Raw genomic sequence first — 17,625 nt, 5'->3', positions numbered from 1 at the left:
GGAGGATCGTGGGAGGGTCCGGAGCTGCCGAGCTCGGGACGGGAGGTGCTGGGCCTCCGATAGTGAGGGTGCCTATCACGCGGTCCTCTGGGACGGACACCAGAGCGGGACGAGAGGAGACCTGATGGCAGCTGGGAGAGGAGCCTTTGACTAGTTCCTCTCGGAGCTGCAGCCGTTCTACTAACTGTGGGAACGGCTGGTATACCATCTCCTCCCACTCCGGAAAGGGTGGAGGGTCGTCCATCCCGGCCACCAGATAGGCACGGACCAGAACCTCAGGGACGGAAGCTCCCCTGGCCTTGACGTCCCGAGCGTAGTACCGCAATGGACGATGGAGCTGGGCTGGAAACGGGCCACCTCCGGCGCGTGACTGGGAGGTTATTGCCTCCCACCAAACTGGATTGGAGGTGCAGGACCAACGGTTGGTGGGGGTGAAGTTCATCTTGTTGCCTGCTGGGTTCGTTAGTGGCTCGTGGATTCTGTCAAGGCGGTGGAGGACAGAACCCAAATGCAGGCAACGGCAGGTAAGGGGTTAACAGGAGTATTTTATTAATAACAAACAAATAACAAAACAAAAACCCACGCAGGGGTAAAATGGCAAAGACAAGGGGAATAAATGATAACAGGAAAACACAGGAACCAAGAACTATTAACTAGACTACAAAACACTTGACTTAAACTGACATAAACAAGACCAACAATGACTCACGGTGGCAACAAGAAACATCAATTTGGACAGGCTTGAAATACAACACGAGATTACAGGTACCAGGAACATAATGTAATCCACAAGCAACAAGACAATGAAACATGAGGACTATTTAAAGGGTAGACAAACGAAGGATAATTAACGAGGGCAGGTGGGGAACATTAGACACGGCAGGAAAGCAATACACGAGACGAGAGGGGCGGGGCCAATGACAAGACACGAGAAAACGCATGGGATATCAGAAGATAGACATCCCATGGTCTTCTCACACAAAACCCAAGGCTTTGTCATGGCTCTGCTACAGGACCAAGAAAAACCTGACTAAATGAAGCAGAGCCATGACAAGATTGATGTAAGTTACACATGCACACAAGAAATTCGTATGATCCAATGGTCACACATCAGAGTAATCAAAACATGCAGGATAAATATAGCGACCTTACCTTTTCAGCCCAGCTTCAATTCTTCAGCTCGATGCAATTCTTGCGTAACAGTTATCTGTGCAATAAAACTCTACATCTAATTACATGTTTTTTTCCTGATAATACCAGCCAGGACAATTTGTGCCACATTTGGAAGAATTACCCCAGATTACGTCTGGGAAACTACATATCCCATGAAACATTGTGTGCTGGTGTCTCGTCTCGCGAGAGTTTCATAGCGAGTTTTTCTTATCGAACAGCGTAGGTTAAAGCCTACGTTAGTTAAAGTTAAACATAGGAAAATAATCTACCAGTCATCGTTCTTAATAATGTATTACCTTTCTCAGTACTGTAACACCTTTCTCGTTACTGCCATTTTTCAGTAACGTTCAAAAAGTGGTGGGGACAGAATCGACTTTGGCAAAAAGTGGTGAGGACATGTACCACCCAAACCACCTGCAAATTACGCCTATGTTTATAAATGACTACAACTCTGAGCAAAAAACAGAAGCTCCTTTTCATAACTGCTCTTTAATAGAGGAGAAAATATTTCCATATAGTTGCTTTGTAAACATCCACAGCACAAGATGGGGTTTCATTTCAGTCCATCAGAATATGATCCCATCAGTAAATAAATATGCAGGTAAATGAACAGCCAGTCAATGCAGCGGGTAAACAAGTCAAGAAACAAACACAATATCAAGTAGCACTGAAATGTACAATATCTCTATATTTCACTGACACTTTATATATCTTTTAAATTTGGTGTATTTGTAGTCTTTTCACATTCAATGGTCTTTGATGTAAACCCATGATACAGTAGTGCAGGCTCTTTCTTGTGTGTCTCTTTAGTCGAGAGTCCGTATGTATACCAAGCAAGATGTAGAGCTGAGCACAAAACATTCAAGAAGTTTGTGGAGGTAATGCTAACCGACATCAACAATGCTAAGCTCAAAAGCAACCGACTTCATTGTATGAACATATATTATAGAACAACACAGCAACTGTTTGCAATACTTTTTCGTTTCTGTACAAATATTTTTCTTTAAACTTGAATCTGTGCCAAACATACATAATATCAAATATTTTTGGAACCAAGAAAAATAGCAACTTTTTTGAAAATAACAAACAGGCTTTACAAGTCTCCGTAGTTTTAGCTTTTGTGTCATAACTGTATATGGTTACATAATATATAGTATAAAACATACACTATATGATGTACTTAGTACAGTCCAACACTTGGCAATATCACGAAAAAGGGCAGATAAGTGAAACCCTTAGGTTTTGATTGTATAAGGCCATGTAATCCTACAGTTTTACCTTTCAATAGAAACGTTGTAAAGAACGTCACAAAAGCATCTATACAAGTCTGCAACATTTAACAACAAAGTGTAATAATTCTCCAACAAAAACAAAATAAGTCATGAAGACAAGGACATCCAAATCCAATTAAGACACTGTAAAGTGAGCCCCTTTGTCCCTAAAAGGGTGTGTCATTTAACTTGACTCCACCCTTACTCCTAGCCCAACCCTTTCCCCCGCCCACGTGGCAGAGGTAACTGTGGTGCTAGAGATTTGTAATCTGAGTTAGCTCAGAGTTTGAGTTTCCTGTCCCTGGATTGTGTCGTGGCTCAGGGCTGACCAGGGGCAGCTCCACGCCTAGTCATGCGGGGTTACTGTTCCCGTCCGCAGTCTTGCAGTTGTAGGCCACCTCGCGTGCAATATTACGCATGCGGCCCGACTGCTGCATGTCGAGGCCAAATGGCGATGGGTGGCAGAATTCACGAAAGCAACGTTTGAAGTTTTCGTCGAGGAATGCGTACAGGACGGGGTTCAGGCTGCTGTTGACGTAGCCCAGGGCGATGCAGAAATGCATGAACACCACTGTCTGAACGCTGCCCAGGTTGAAGCCCAGCGACTGCGCTAGAGCCATGATCTGGATGGGCGTCCAGCACACGACGAAGGCGGCGACCACCACCAGCACCATGCGCGTGATGCGCCGAAGGTTGCGGTCTTTCTCCTTAGATCCCGAAAGGATGCGAACGCTGCGGAGACGTTTCACCATCAGGCTGTAGCATACGCTGATGATCGCAACGGGAACAAGAAAGGAGAGGAGGAAGATGCACGTACCAAACACTGGGTCCCAGTAGCTGCGAGGGTCGGGCAGGACCAAGATGCACTCTATGCCTGATGAGAAAGAAAATATGAATGTCTTTAAATATGGGCGATTATTCTCAATGGAGTAAGTCAGTGCTGCTCAAACCTGTCATTTCTCAAAATATCTCAAAAGAGTCAAATACAGAGTTTGAACATGAGGGTAAATAAATAATGACAAGATTTTTATTTTTGGGGTGAACTATCCCATTAAGGGTGGAATCTAATATTGCACCCACCATTTACTTGCACATGTTGCCCAAGTTGTTTTAGCACCTAATTCACAAAAGAACTTAAACAAATTAGGTAAACTGTCTGAAAACAAATTTCTCTTGCGTACAACTTGAGTACTGGTTTATAGAGGATTCACCACGTCTGTTTTTGCAGAAAAATGGCAATAATTGAAATGTGTTGCAGTGCTACTATATTTTCTAGCGTGCATTGGTGTTTCATGCTATAAAATTCTGAGAGCGACTGACAGTAAATATTCAAAATAAAAAAAAATCAGATAAAATGAATCTGTTATCAAATCTACAACTGCAGATGCTGTAAATAATAAATCCCTTGCAGAGGTCCATCCACAATATTGAGCGTTTTAAGAGCTTTTTATCAACATGCCCTTTAGAGAAAATTATGTTTTTAACAGTTAATAATTTTTTCTCTGCCACTCCTCTTGACATTTTTGACAGCAGCCTCAGACAACATTAAAAGCCTTTCCATTCTTTGAGAAAGTTCTCTATCAGCACTCCTATGGAACAGCTGTCAATTACCAGTACCAAGAGGTGCTTTTTCACCTGTACCTCGTGTGTTAAGTTGGCATGAAGGTTCAACATACCCGTGGTCTCATCTAAGACTCTGAACGCGCTTATTCACTTAGAATTTCATAACCTGGCTAATGTGGCTATATAAATTGTATAAATTGATCAAAAGCAAACCATGTACAGTACTTACAGTTTTTAAGGCCTTTTGTTGTGCATAGCTGTACATTTCTTAGCTATGCAAGTTTTTTTTAAGAATGAGACCAGTTTTGAGGGAAAGAAAAGCAGCCAGCAGCTCCCCAGCATTTATAAAACCCAAACAATACTGATTAAATGTTTTTTTAAAAAGAACTAGAAGCCTATTTGAAAAGCTAAACATATTAATGAAAATTGAAATAAAACTACAATTTACAAACTGTGACTCCATTTGTGTTTTATATTTTTGTTGGTTTTGTTATTATAAATGTTGCAAAATAGTAACAATAAAGAAAAACTTGGTGTCGTCAAACTTGCCAATCTAAACCTATAGAGATAACATTAAAGGGATCAAAATTCTGTCATCATTTACTCAACCTCATGTCATTTCAAACCCGTATGACTTTCTTTCTTCTACAGAACTCAAAAGAAGATATTTTGAAGAATGTTGGTAACCAAACAACGGTGGTCCCCATTCACTTCTATTGTATAGACAAAACACTAATTCAAGTAAATGGGTACCACCGTTTTTCTGTTATGTTCTGCAGAAGAAAGAAAGTCATACAGGTTCAAAATGACAAGAGGAAATGATGACGGAATTGTCATTTTTGGGTGAACTATCCCTTTAAGATGGAGGAATGTATGGTCAACCCTTTCTCATTAGCACTGCTTTCTACAGGTTATCTCTGTCAACCGTGCTATCTTCTCTTGTGTTTTGTAGAATATTGTGTATTATGCTACAGTATGTACAAGTTTGCATCACAATGGCCTGGAACTAAAGGTGCTCTATGCGGTGAGATACACCCGTTGCCCTAACTGCATAAACAAAATCTTTTTTTGACAACAGTGAGATTAAATGGAGAAAAATCAATACCATATAGTCTTGTAACAATGTAATGAGGAATGTCAACACCAACAATCATCTCAATTGTGTCCATTTTGTTTTTTTGGCAGTAACAGTTTTTGAAGAAACATCAAAGGCTTAAATGACACTTAATATATAAGTGATGAACTTCAGTATGTTCCCTGAGCTATGAACCCAGATATAAACTAATAAATAATACAGTTTATCTCTGGGTGGATCTGCATACATTCCTGGAGGTCAGTACATAAAAAATATGCCTCTAACTGGTTGGCATCGGTTTATTTGTAAAAATGTAAAATTAAACATGTTAAACTATTTTTCTGGCTGCAAAGCAGAGAACAGTGCGCACAATGTAATTGTAATATTCCACCCTCCACATCTACATCTCTCTCATCCTCCCTCTCTTTCTGTCTGTCAAAGGCAGCAGAACGCAACCCGCATGAAGTGATGAATAAATAAATATGTTGCAAGTTGGCAGCAGAGGAAAACAGTGTTTATGAAAGAAAGCTGTTCAAACATTCTGAAGAAGATATAGTACTCTCCTAACTACACTATGTTTGTCCAAAGTTTTAGCTGTTTTCATAAAACTATATGAAACACACACCCGCGCACGCAAACACACACAATGCTAGATATAATTGGAGGGTTTCAGATTAAAGGTGTGATGAACTGGGCTTGTTTATTGTTTTATACTGTTGTATGAGGTCTACTTATGACGTTCGCGTGCTTTTTACATTCAAAATCATCAAAATCAATAAATAATAGGCTATTTTCTACCCGGGTTTTGAGGCCGGCTTCACAAACGATCGGTTTGAATGGGCGTTCCGCCATGAAGTCTTGGAAGTAAACGCCCACTGCTATGATTGGATAGCAGTTTGCGTAGTTAACTTAGTCGGAGCCTTCTGTGAATTTGGTTAGAGACTTAGCGATCAAAGCAATGGTGAAGCATAGTACAAATATGTTGTACTCACATAAGATTGCTGCGCCATTCCTATCTGATCCAATATTGACGGCACAGCACTGCTTTTTAATTTTAGTCTCTCCACAAATCCATCGTCGACCTGTGCCTTGTTCACAAAGGAATCCGCAGTAATGTTTTACCCACGTGAGCTGGAATCTCTTTAAAAATAAACTTCAACCACGCATTACTAATGTCGGAATCCGAAGGAAGGTTATGCAGCGACTGTGTTCTTCCACAACCAGGCACTGACTGCACAATATTTTGCGATCTTTAACGGCATGTTTATTGCTTGCTCGCTCTATCTGGTTCCACGCAACTTGTGTTACTTCAGTACTGTCATGCGCGAACCAGTGGGCGGGGCTAGAGAAGTAGTCGTTGATATTCTCGTGTGGAAGTGGTGTTTAACATATCATTGACGTCATAGATAGGTGCATTCCAGGACCTGGCGATCGCTGAGCCTGGTGTCAATAACAGGTGTAATTTCCTTAACAAGGGCGTTTTTTCAGTTCTGACACTTACAGGATGTTCGCTTGAATACGATTCCCTCTTATATAACAAAAGCTCGGGTTAAAATTGAGGTCTTAATTCATCGCCCCTTTAAACCTTGAAAGTTTTAAAAATATTTAAAATATAGAGAGCAAGAACATGGTTTTGCCATATAGCATCATGCCGAAAATATGATTTGTAATGTTGATTAGTGGAAAGCACTTCACCAGGAGGGAAGCAGAGATTACAGGTCTTTTACATTGACATTAAACAGCTAAATAACCTTCTCCATTACTCTTCAGCATCTAATAGACTCATCATGAATAATGGATTACTTTAGAAGTGAAAACGTGTTCACCAGATAATGGCCGAGTGGCCAAAGTATCATGTATGAGTATCCCACATGTAATTCCATGATGATTATCAAAAAAAGTCTGCCTGAACTTGTAAAGGACCAGTGTATGAAATGTAGCGGCATCTAGTGGTAAGGTTGTGAAGTGCAACGAACGGCTCACTCCACCCCTCTCCAGGGGCGCAACTGCACATTTTCTTTACTAAAACTTTATTATAAAACTTTTACTGAAAAATGAAATAAGACTGATAACATAGCCTACATTAGCCTATAACACAAATAAATTTTAGTTTGTGGTTCTTGTCTCTGTCATCCTGTCAATCATCACACTGTTTCACTGTCCTCACACAATCTCCCGGTGCTCTGTGCTGAGTGCATCAGCTCGTACTGTTTGCAGAAGACGCATCTGCTCGCGCTGTATGAAGAACACGGGCCTGACGTTCAAACTGCACAGCTCGCGTCGTATGGGGAAGACGCGTCTGACGTTTAATGAAGAGCCCCACAACTAGCTTATATGCGTGATAGTGGGAGACTTAACAGCTTTAATAACCTTCTCAGACCCTCCCGTTTGTAATTATAAAGCTCATTCACAAACAAAGATTTATTTTATAAGCGACAGAGATATGTGGAGGTAAACTGATATTAACGTTAATATATCATATATTTTAAGAACTACCTCTCAGGCAAGGTAAAATAACTTAAAGATTTACAGAGATTAAATGATATACCAATATTTATCCACTTGGGCATTGTTATCCTCATTTTACTTGTCAATTAACTTGTTTTTCATTTTCTTGTTCGGTTCTGTATAGGGACGTTTCTTTGCTCGATCCATATGGTCATGTGACTGTCACAGAGTGAGCTGTTGACATAATAACTTGATTAAATAAAATATATTTGTTGAACTCGTTTAGAATGCTAGACAAAAATTAAACTAAAACGTATTATATAATTACGTTTTATAAAAAAAACACATGCACCACATATACTGCATACCCCATTTTTGCGCCACTGCCCCTCTCTGTCGAAATACTACGGTGGCTGCACAGTAGCCTACTAAGAAGCACTAAAAGCACTTTGAGGAGATAACGTATTTATGAAACGCTCTGTAGAGAAGTTTGTCCGTTTAGGGCTACTGTAGAAACAACATGGAGAATTCCATGTAAGGGGACCTGTGGTGTATGTAGATAGAAATAGCTCATTCTAAGGTAATAAAAACATAATGCTTCATTATGTAAGGTCTTTATACACATCTGAAGACATGTATATTAAATTGCATTTCTGTCAGTAGATCCTCAAGAAATTCCACATTGGACCTTTAAAACAATCATCATTACAGTAATGAGAAGCGAATCAGAATTACCTTACAAACTCACACACATTAATGCATATCCTTACATATAATTATATATATATATATATATTATAGTACAGTATGTACACTGTACTTAAGAAGAAGGACAACCTCTCTATGGTGTTAAAGCTGTTTCCTGCTGATGCAATTAACACATCTCTCATGATTTCTTACAGAAAATACACCACATTCACTAAGAACATGTTATGATTATTAAGAAGTCAAACCACAGGGAGGAAAGGCACCTACTGTTCTGCTTTGAAAAAAAACAGAGTGCCGAGCAATTAAGTCTAAAGAATCTGATAACTGTTGAATGATTACCATAGCATTGAAATGCCCTGGATGTCCTTCTAATGGTACATCTATTATTAACATACAAACCCACACACATATACCCTGTCATATTATGGTTTGCTGCAGACCCCATGGTGCTGTTATTTGTTAGTCGGTGTGCTTTTGTATCCCGTGGAAGAAATGGCTGCTCTCCTGTTTGAAAGCTGCATACACGTTTAATATTTATGGACTGTCCTGTCATTACTGTTCACCCTCATGTCCTTTCAAAACTGAATGACTTTCTTTCTTCCTTCTGCAGAACACAAAATATGTTTGGAGGAACACTGGTAACCAAACAACATTGTCAACCATTGACTTCCATTGTATGAACACAAAACCACTGAGACATTTCCCAAAATATCTTCTATTGTGTTTCACAGAAAAAAGTGTCATATACAGGTTTTGAACAACATAAGGGTGGATGAATGATGACTGAATTTTTATTTTTGGGTCAACTACCCTTTAAACTTGTTGCATTAAATATAGGCAAGACTTCATTTTTTACCTGAAATAATGTAATAAAAGTTGTTTTGTAGAAAAATCCTTTTGGATTTAAAATATCCATTCACACAACTGTACACACACTCACCATTGTCATCCTCCACGTCTCCAAGGACCATAGCAGGGACCCCGATAGCTGACGCCAAGACCCACACGCAGATATTGACCACCTTGGCCTTGTGGGGGGTCCTCATGTCCAGGGCTTTCACAGGATGGCACACGGCCACGTATCGATCCATGCTCATCACGGTCAAGGTGAACACACTGGTAAACATGTTATAGTAGTCGATGGAGATCACAGCCTTGCACAGGGCATTGCCGAAGGGCCAGAAACCGAGGAACACATCTGTGCCCTGGAACGGTAGCGTTGCCAAAACTAAGGCATCAGCCAGCGCCAGGTTAAAGATATAGATGTTGGTAGCTGTCTTCATCTTGGTATATCTATAGAAGTAAAAGAATAAGAGAGTGTGGGAATGAAAATAATAAACCAGGGTGAACAGCTAAACATGATTATCCTGACAAATCCACTTGGTATTACTGAGAAAACATATTAGTCATGCCTGCACAAAGGTGCTCCCCGGGGCCCTCTGAAACAATGGCATTAAAACGACATTTCATGTCGAATCCGCTTTGCTTTTCAATGTTTTGTCTGCGGTCTCTTCTTTTATTTGAAAGAGCGAACCTACATGCCACTCTGCACGAATGCAACAGGATTCATAAACAATTACACACACACAAGCAAAGTACTGCCATGACGATGCATGGAAAGCAGGAATTATTTGGCTGGCAGCTGTTTTGTGATGCTAGAACAAAGAATGCAGAGATGATCGAATCACTCCAGACAGCTAGTCTAAAGAGAAATAAAACATTCGATGGCAATCAAGAATGAATTTATTCCCATCACTAAAATTAGTCAGTTACTTTAAGTGCCAGTTGCAATTGCAGTGGCAATACTGTAAAAAGATCGTCCAAATCTCTGTGTGTGATGTAGTCTAATGTTTTGTTTGGAATTATGGTCCTCTTACCAAAATTGAACAATTCATTTAACAATGATCACAAACAAAACATGTTTAATACAGTATATACAATATTCATATAATATATAGGCTTTTTATAATATATAAATGAGTGTGAATTATTATTATAATATACAGTCAAACCAAAAAGTATTCAGAAACGAGATATCATTTTTTATGCTTTTTCTTTATTAGTGGATGCAGGACAGTGAGGATAGCAGAATAAAGTAAAAAGTGAAATATTACACATAAAAATTACAGTGGACTACCAGTAAAATTGATAAACATTTGGGACCAAATTATCCAGACACTTTACCTGACCATGTTTTGCTTAAGTGTTTTTTTTTTCTTTAATTGCTAATGTGACCTTTTCACACCACAGACTGAACAAAATTAAGCATTGCTTGGTAATTGGTTTCCCCAAATTGGTATTATCTAATTGTGTACTTAAATTTAACAGCTGACAGCCATTCAACTTAATCCATTACATACCTTTCTATCAAAGTTATATGACATTATCAAGATTAATTTGTTCTGACACAGTTTAACTCTTGAGTTATTTTCATAATTTATTACCATTTTCTGAACTTTAGTGAATAAACTGTGATAATGTGAGAAATTGTTGTAGGTGTCTGAATAAATTGTGGTTTGACTGTATAGAAGAGTGTAAAAGCTTTAGTATAATGAGGGCTTGCTTGAAACATTTCTGTTCCATCTGTTGCTGTATTGTAAAGCATTTCTGTTGCCATTAAATGTCCAAAAACATCCTTTAGGCAGACACTGATCGTCTCTTTCTCCCTCTCTTTCTTGCTATTTCTCTCTTTTTGATTTTTAAATTTCAATTATATTGGCATGGTTGTTTACAATACTATCAATGCAACAAAAACAATGACAGAAGTGAAAAAAGGTACCAATAATATAAATAATAAAATAATTCGATATCAATTTTAACCCTTTCATTCATGAACAACTTTAGTCAGAATTGTTAGGGCATGAAAAGCAACATTTGAGAATTTTTACACAAATCTTCCCATATTTACATATATTTTCCACATACAATAGCTTGTCACTATAGGTGACTGTCACAGTTATCTTCAGTTTTGGTTTTGTCACCTGTGTTCTTTGCCTGTGTTCATTATTAGTTAATTAGTCCCACACCTGTTTCTGTTCAACCCAATGTTGTGCGCTTGATCACAGCCATTCCGTGACAGTGTATAGGATGATCCACTGTGCAACTATGCCATCAAACTCATGCATGCACTGTGAAAACGGTTGTAATAAAATTAACTTTTCGCAATATATACATTGGGATTATGACTGCATTGCTACAGATGATGAGAAATATGAACAAAGCGCTCAGAGTAAAGGCTGGCTGTGGAGATCAAACATGTGCAGGCTGTGATGGATGGATGATTGCCCTCTTCCTCACTTGCACCTGTCTTTGTGTGTGCGTGTGTTTCTATTGAGTAAAACTTATAATGAGTTTTGGGAGTTTCGAAAGGTTCTTTCTTATACTGTATCTGTAACCTTATTACAGTGAAAGAAAAAGTGTGTCTCAGTCTGTGGTCACTGTATTAGTGAGGTTTAGACTTTTTTTCTTCTTTTGGAAACCATGTGTCTGCCTTTCTCTACAGCTACACTGCTAAATCTGTATGTAAATCTGTAATGATGGTGATGCTGGAGATACAGCCAGATCAAATGTTTTATTGTGACCAAATAACATTTCGATTTACTTTGATGTTTACTCTTGTTTTAATACATTGTCATAAGTTGATGCTATAATGCTTTCTTCCTCCACTGGTGTCTCTTTACAGGCCATTATGCAACAGCGAGAGCCAGACAGAGTAAGTATAGTGTCAAAGAAGAAAGAAATCAACACATTCCTCCTCCAGTCGTGAGTCATGCAGGTGTAGAGCCATTTTAATCATCCTACACCCAAAAAACACTGAGTAAATATGAGCATTTGAAACCATGAAATGCATGCTTAAATCAACTCAAATTTATATGTCGGTATAATTTGTGATGGATGAAAAACGTTGTTTTGCTGTAAAAATGCGAAATATGTCATTTTCACAAGTGCACTTTTGAACTCCACTGATACTGTATATTATGATTAGGCATACATAAAAAACATTTACATCACATTCTCACACCGAGTTGTAATTATTACAGCAGTATGATAGGGCGATAAATGCACTCAAAGCAGTATACAGGGTATACCTCTGTGATCTGACACAAGTAATAATATTTTTATTAGACTTCATAACTCTGATTATGAAGCTGTGTGTGCTGAGTCAGTGAGAGCTATACCAGTGATATTAACAGGCTGCTTATTAGCCCCTTCGGGTTGATTGTGAAAAGTTGAAGCAGCAAGTAAAAACAACACCACTGTGAAATATTGTATTTAATAAGCAAAGGGCAGACTTTGTCATTACTGTTGAAGTTAACTTTAATTCTCTTATATTGGGCTCATAGTTACAGAGAACGTCTTATTTTGATCACAATATTAAACAACAATAACAGCTACTTTTCCTGATAATAAAATCAACAAAATAAAAATGTAACCCTACAAATTCGTGTTTCTAAACCAGTGGGCAGAACAAATGAATCAATGAATTAAGATACAGACGGTTTCATCTTAACAACATAAACAAATGTTACTGCGCATACGCACTTTTGTGACCCCAACCTGACTTCCGGTCCACATTCACAAACAATAGAGTGCCTGTAGATTATTTATGATAACAAGCAAAAGAAACCGAGAAGAACTGTTACTTGGCTAAACTGGTCTCATATTTTGAATTTAGTCTCCAATACCAAGCTCACCTGCTAGATGTCAATGTACCATACGGCTTGTATAAATGCGACCCAACCACAGGACCCATTCAACAAATTGTTTATTTCATAGAATGAACATACAACAAAATTAAACAACTTGTTTATTTAATACAATTATTGTATTGTATATTGTAAAATAAGAATACAAATTAATATTAACATAAATGAAATAAAAAATAAATAGTTACTGTATATTATTAGACACTAGCCAAACACAAACCAGAAGTTAACTGGGGGTCATGAGCGCGCACGTCCGATGAAATAGTCTATAGAGCGAAAGATATAGCGCGCTTCTCGTATTTGTCTCCAGAAACAGAAGCCAGTGATCCCATGTGTCTACTGTAGAGTTTTAAAAGAGATGTCATTAAAGAACCTTCCATCTGGAAGTGAAAAACATTATTAGTGTCTTTCATTCTCAGCAGCAAGAGACAGCTTGACTCATGAATGATGGATGACTTGTTTTGATTGCCAGCAACACAGAGAATACATATTTAATTACGAAAAAACTTGTACATAATTATTTATTAAAAGTGTATTTTTGTCACAGCTCAACATAAACCACTCAAGGGAAAAACAGACAAAAGAAGGACAAAAGAAGTCTCAAACTGTGCTTAGATTTCTTGATTCTCTTACTTTGTGTCAACAAGTGTCTCTTTTTGTATTCCTTTTAATGGATACACTCTCAAAAAAAGGTTCTTCAAAAGGTTCTTCGATGCCATAGAAGAACCTTTTGGTTCCATAAAGAACCTTAAAGATCGGGTAACACACTCAGTTTCTGCCAATCTCATATTAATCTTGAGTGCCTATACAGTAGTATTGCACACGTCGTATTCTCGAAGAGTATTTAGTTTGATCAAATTTATAAAAGAGAGATACAGCTGTACGATTACTTCCGGAAAAACATAAGCTGCTAGAGGTGGGACTAGTGGGGAGAGTGGGACGGAACTACAGCACGAGCAAGCGGCACATCATCCCTTCGTGTTTTGTACATTATGCACGTACACGCCGATTGCCAACAAAACACAGACGTATGACTTAGTTTCACTTACCGTGTGCAGTTCATGTCCGCATCTTTTAGCGCTGGACCGCGCCATCTATCAGTTTCAAACGATCTCCAAATCCAGCGTTATATCTACCGTTTATATAACATCCATCACTGAAATGCCGTGAACAAACAACACCTAAACTTCAGCCCATCTTGACGCAGCACAGATAACCTTGATGGTAAGCGGATCTCGTTCGTCGGTTGGCTTGTGGGCGGGCTCTTTCGCCTTGCCCTGCTTTTGGCCAATAAAAGGAATAGGATCCCTTTGACGACACAGGGATCCAGAATTAGAAAAAACTTTACGAAACAATTTGGAGTGCTGGGGGAGTGTATCAAATACAGACATACTATGTCATACGCCCAACAACATCCAAGTTGAAAATGTTAAGCATGAGAAGCCATCACGTTAAACAGTGTAAAGAAGTCGAATGCATGACATAGCATGATAGCTCCGCTTTAACATCTGAAGAACCTTTCTGTTTCACAAAAGGTTCTTTGTGGCGAAAAATGGTTCTTGTATGGCATCGCTGTTAAGAACAGTTTACGCACCTTTATTTTTTGGCGTAAAAAAAAACTACTGTTGGTATTTACTAAAGACACACAGTGAAAATTAGCACTGAAAAGGTGTGGACACTAAGATTCACACTTGTCATTGTACAGGTGTCCGCGGCTTTATTTAACACCCCAAAAAAGCATGTATTAAACCATGTGCTATTTTGTGCTCCTCTTAGTAGATCATTTCGGGAATGAGATATTGCACTTGTGGTTTTTAATGTGCGCCTTGTTAGTACACTGAAATTGAGCTCTTACGTTATTTTGCCCTGTTTAGTAAATCTGGCCCTTGATCTTAGGTAAAGCAACGATGTTAACATTATGTGAAACATTTTTTCACAAAATTATTCAGATGAAGACCATAATATATAATTTTGTCTAAAACCAATTCTAATTAAAAGCATTGATATGCCATTCCTAAAACCAATTAGGTTTCAATGTCACATTGAAGCTAGCCAGCCAGTGATTACATTGCAAAAAACATGTAAATATAGGGCACAATGTACCATATTAATAAAAGGACTTTTTCGTATTGATTTTTTTTCAATTATTTCCCCTGTATTTTGAATTTTGCACTGCATTGTGTTGTGCTTTAGGGTTAATGTAATGGATAATGTCCTGGCTGAAAATTACCACTACACTTTTAGTTTTTCTTCCAAAAGCACTTTAGCCAACATGGCTATAAGCATGAGTGTGGATTACATCTACATTTATGCATTTGGCAGACGCTTTTATCCAAAGCGACTTACATTGCATTGTCCTATACATATGTTTATAAGTATGTGCAATCCCCTGGAATAGAACCCACGACCTTGGCGTTGTTAATGCTCTTACCACTGAGCTACAGGAAAGCCTATTATAAAAAGGATTATACTGAAATATTTCAAACGTGAGTAGACATTTGTGTGACAGGGCCATTTATAAATTTGCAACAGTGAAGGAGCAGAGGATAGTTTATCTACATGAAAGAGCAATTCATTTTATAAATTCAAACATAAGATGTAAACTGCTACAGTTTGTAAAGATCAAAATCATGTTCAGTCAGTTTCCAGTATTTGAGTACCAAAACATAATGAAACATTTTTCATCAGGGCTGAAATTCAAAGCAGGGGTCCCCAACCTATTTTACACCACGGCCCGGTGTCAGTTTCACATTATTTTTCACAGACCGGGGGGTTGTTGGTGGGCAGAGAAGGAATGCCAGGTAGAACAAGTGAGACTTGCATCATGTTTTTTAGTGGATGTTGGTGCTGAAACTTGTCCACGGCCCGGTAGTGGGTCGCGGCCTGGTGGTTGGGGACCTCTGGTTTAAAGAATGCATTTTAGTTCCTTGCTTCTTTGTATCGTCTGGTCATTCAGACTCGTCACCAGCTGAGCCATTTTGGCATTTCTTTTTTTCATAGCTTGACAAGTCAAAAAGAACAGAGAATACATGAAAAGTGATAGCAAAAACATACATAAACTTGGATGAGAAAAGTGAAATCTCACTGGACACAGAAAGTTTACTTTGAAATGTGAAGACTGAAGGCTGGCTCTGATAGTTTGGGTTGGTTGAGGAAGGGACTCGAGAGAGTTGTGGTTGATCTTTGACAGCTCATCCACTTTTTAAAACCAGGCTGAGATCAGACAAAGCTGAAACCAGGCCCTGACCCTCTTGGAACATTGGAGAGGAATTGAGGAGAGAGAGATCAATACAGTAGAGAGATGGAGATAGTGATGCAGGTATAGAGATCAGGACGTTCAGAACTGAAGAGCTGCTGCAGCAAGAATACATTCACACACATTATTTCTCTCTCTCTCTCTCTCTCTCTCTCTCTCTCTCTCTCTCTGTATATAATCTTGTCGCATTTACAGAATTTTTGGCTTAAGTGTCTATAGTTTTTTCCCAGCATAGGCTAATTTCAGTTTTTCAACTGATGCCGTAATGGGAAATGGTGAAAAGATAATCAAGGGAGAATAAACACAAAAAGAGCATCTGAGTTTTTAGTCTCTTGTAATGAAAATTAGCAGATAATATAGTATTGCAATGCAGTCGGTGATAGTATTATAGTATTGATGAAATCATGTGATTAGATGTAACGTCTTGGTTACGGATGTAACCTCGGTTCCCTGATGGAGGGAACGAGACGTTGTGTCGAACCGACAGAATGGGGTTTGTCTTCAGAACCTATCATTTTCTGAGTATTTAGAAAAGGCCAATGAAAATTGGCGAATGAAATTTGCATGCCGGGCTCCTCCCCGGATGTCCGGGTATAAGAGGGAAGCCGGCGTGCTCATTCATTCACCTTTGGTCTGAGGAGCCTTAAGCATCCTCCCCCGACTGCTGGGGTGGGCGGCCAGTGTTGTGGCATGAGGGACACAACGTCTCGTTCCCTCCATCAGGGAACCGAGGTTACATCCGTAACCAAGACGTTCCCTTTCTGTCGGTTTCTCGACGTTGTGTCGAACCGACAGAATGGGGTTCCTATGTAAGACGCCACAGCACTGAGCCGCGTCACAATCTCTAGCGGAGCGACGTTGACTGGCCTGGGCGAGTCAGACGAAGACGCTAACGCGAAAATATGACCATCCAGTGGAGAGGAAGGGGGACCCAGAGCTTTACACAAAGTTGGGAAGCCCCTGCCACCGGCCGTCACAGGCGGAGGCCTAGTTCTCTAAATGGCGAGAAGCTGCCCGGCACCGTACGGGCCACTGGGTAAGCATTGTTACCCCCGGGGGAAAAAAGCTGCAGAGGCCACTACCTACCGTAGGGAGGAATTAGTGGAGAAACCACATGGTCTCACCATCAGGGGAGAACTCATGGTAAAATGTGCGGACTGCAGGAGTTAACCGCAAGGTGGGAGTCCACCTGGGGAGGTCATGGGTTGCCAAGGTGGGAACCATTCATGAGGATACATCAGACGGAACAGCCCACGGAGGGGGGGTTACCACGTCTGAAGCACTAGGTCCAGTTAGAGCCATCTGGGAGATAACTCAACTGTTCCCCGGCCTAAGGGGGCACCACTTCGAGGTCCCAAGAGGGTACGGGGCGCGGGCGAGCCGGATTCAACCGTCTCGCGCCCCTCAGGAACCTGGTGACCAGGT

At 39.6% G+C, this 17,625-nt stretch overlaps 1 protein-coding gene across 1 annotated transcript in view; it reads right to left on the bottom strand.

Moving 5' to 3' along the window:
- Positions 1-1,650: 1,650 nt before the first annotated feature.
- oprl1 (opiate receptor-like 1) overlaps positions 1,651-17,625 on the bottom strand; it is a 38,804-nt gene continuing 22,829 nt past the window's right edge. Inside the window, exons 3-4 of the mRNA XM_057363337.1 lie at positions 9,179-9,531; positions 1,651-3,318 (exon numbers count right to left, since the gene is read on the bottom strand). Coding sequence (XP_057219320.1) covers positions 2,795-3,318; positions 9,179-9,531 — 877 coding nt within the window. The 3' untranslated portion in view covers positions 1,651-2,794. The remainder of the gene's footprint in view (positions 3,319-9,178; positions 9,532-17,625) is intronic.

Source organism: Triplophysa rosa, linkage group LG21 (genome assembly GCF_024868665.1).
Source record: "Triplophysa rosa linkage group LG21, Trosa_1v2, whole genome shotgun sequence".
Classification (NCBI taxonomy): domain Eukaryota; kingdom Metazoa; phylum Chordata; class Actinopteri; order Cypriniformes; family Nemacheilidae; genus Triplophysa; species Triplophysa rosa.
The sequence above is the reverse complement of the archived record's forward strand: the minus strand, read 5'-3'. Positions and strand labels throughout refer to the sequence as shown.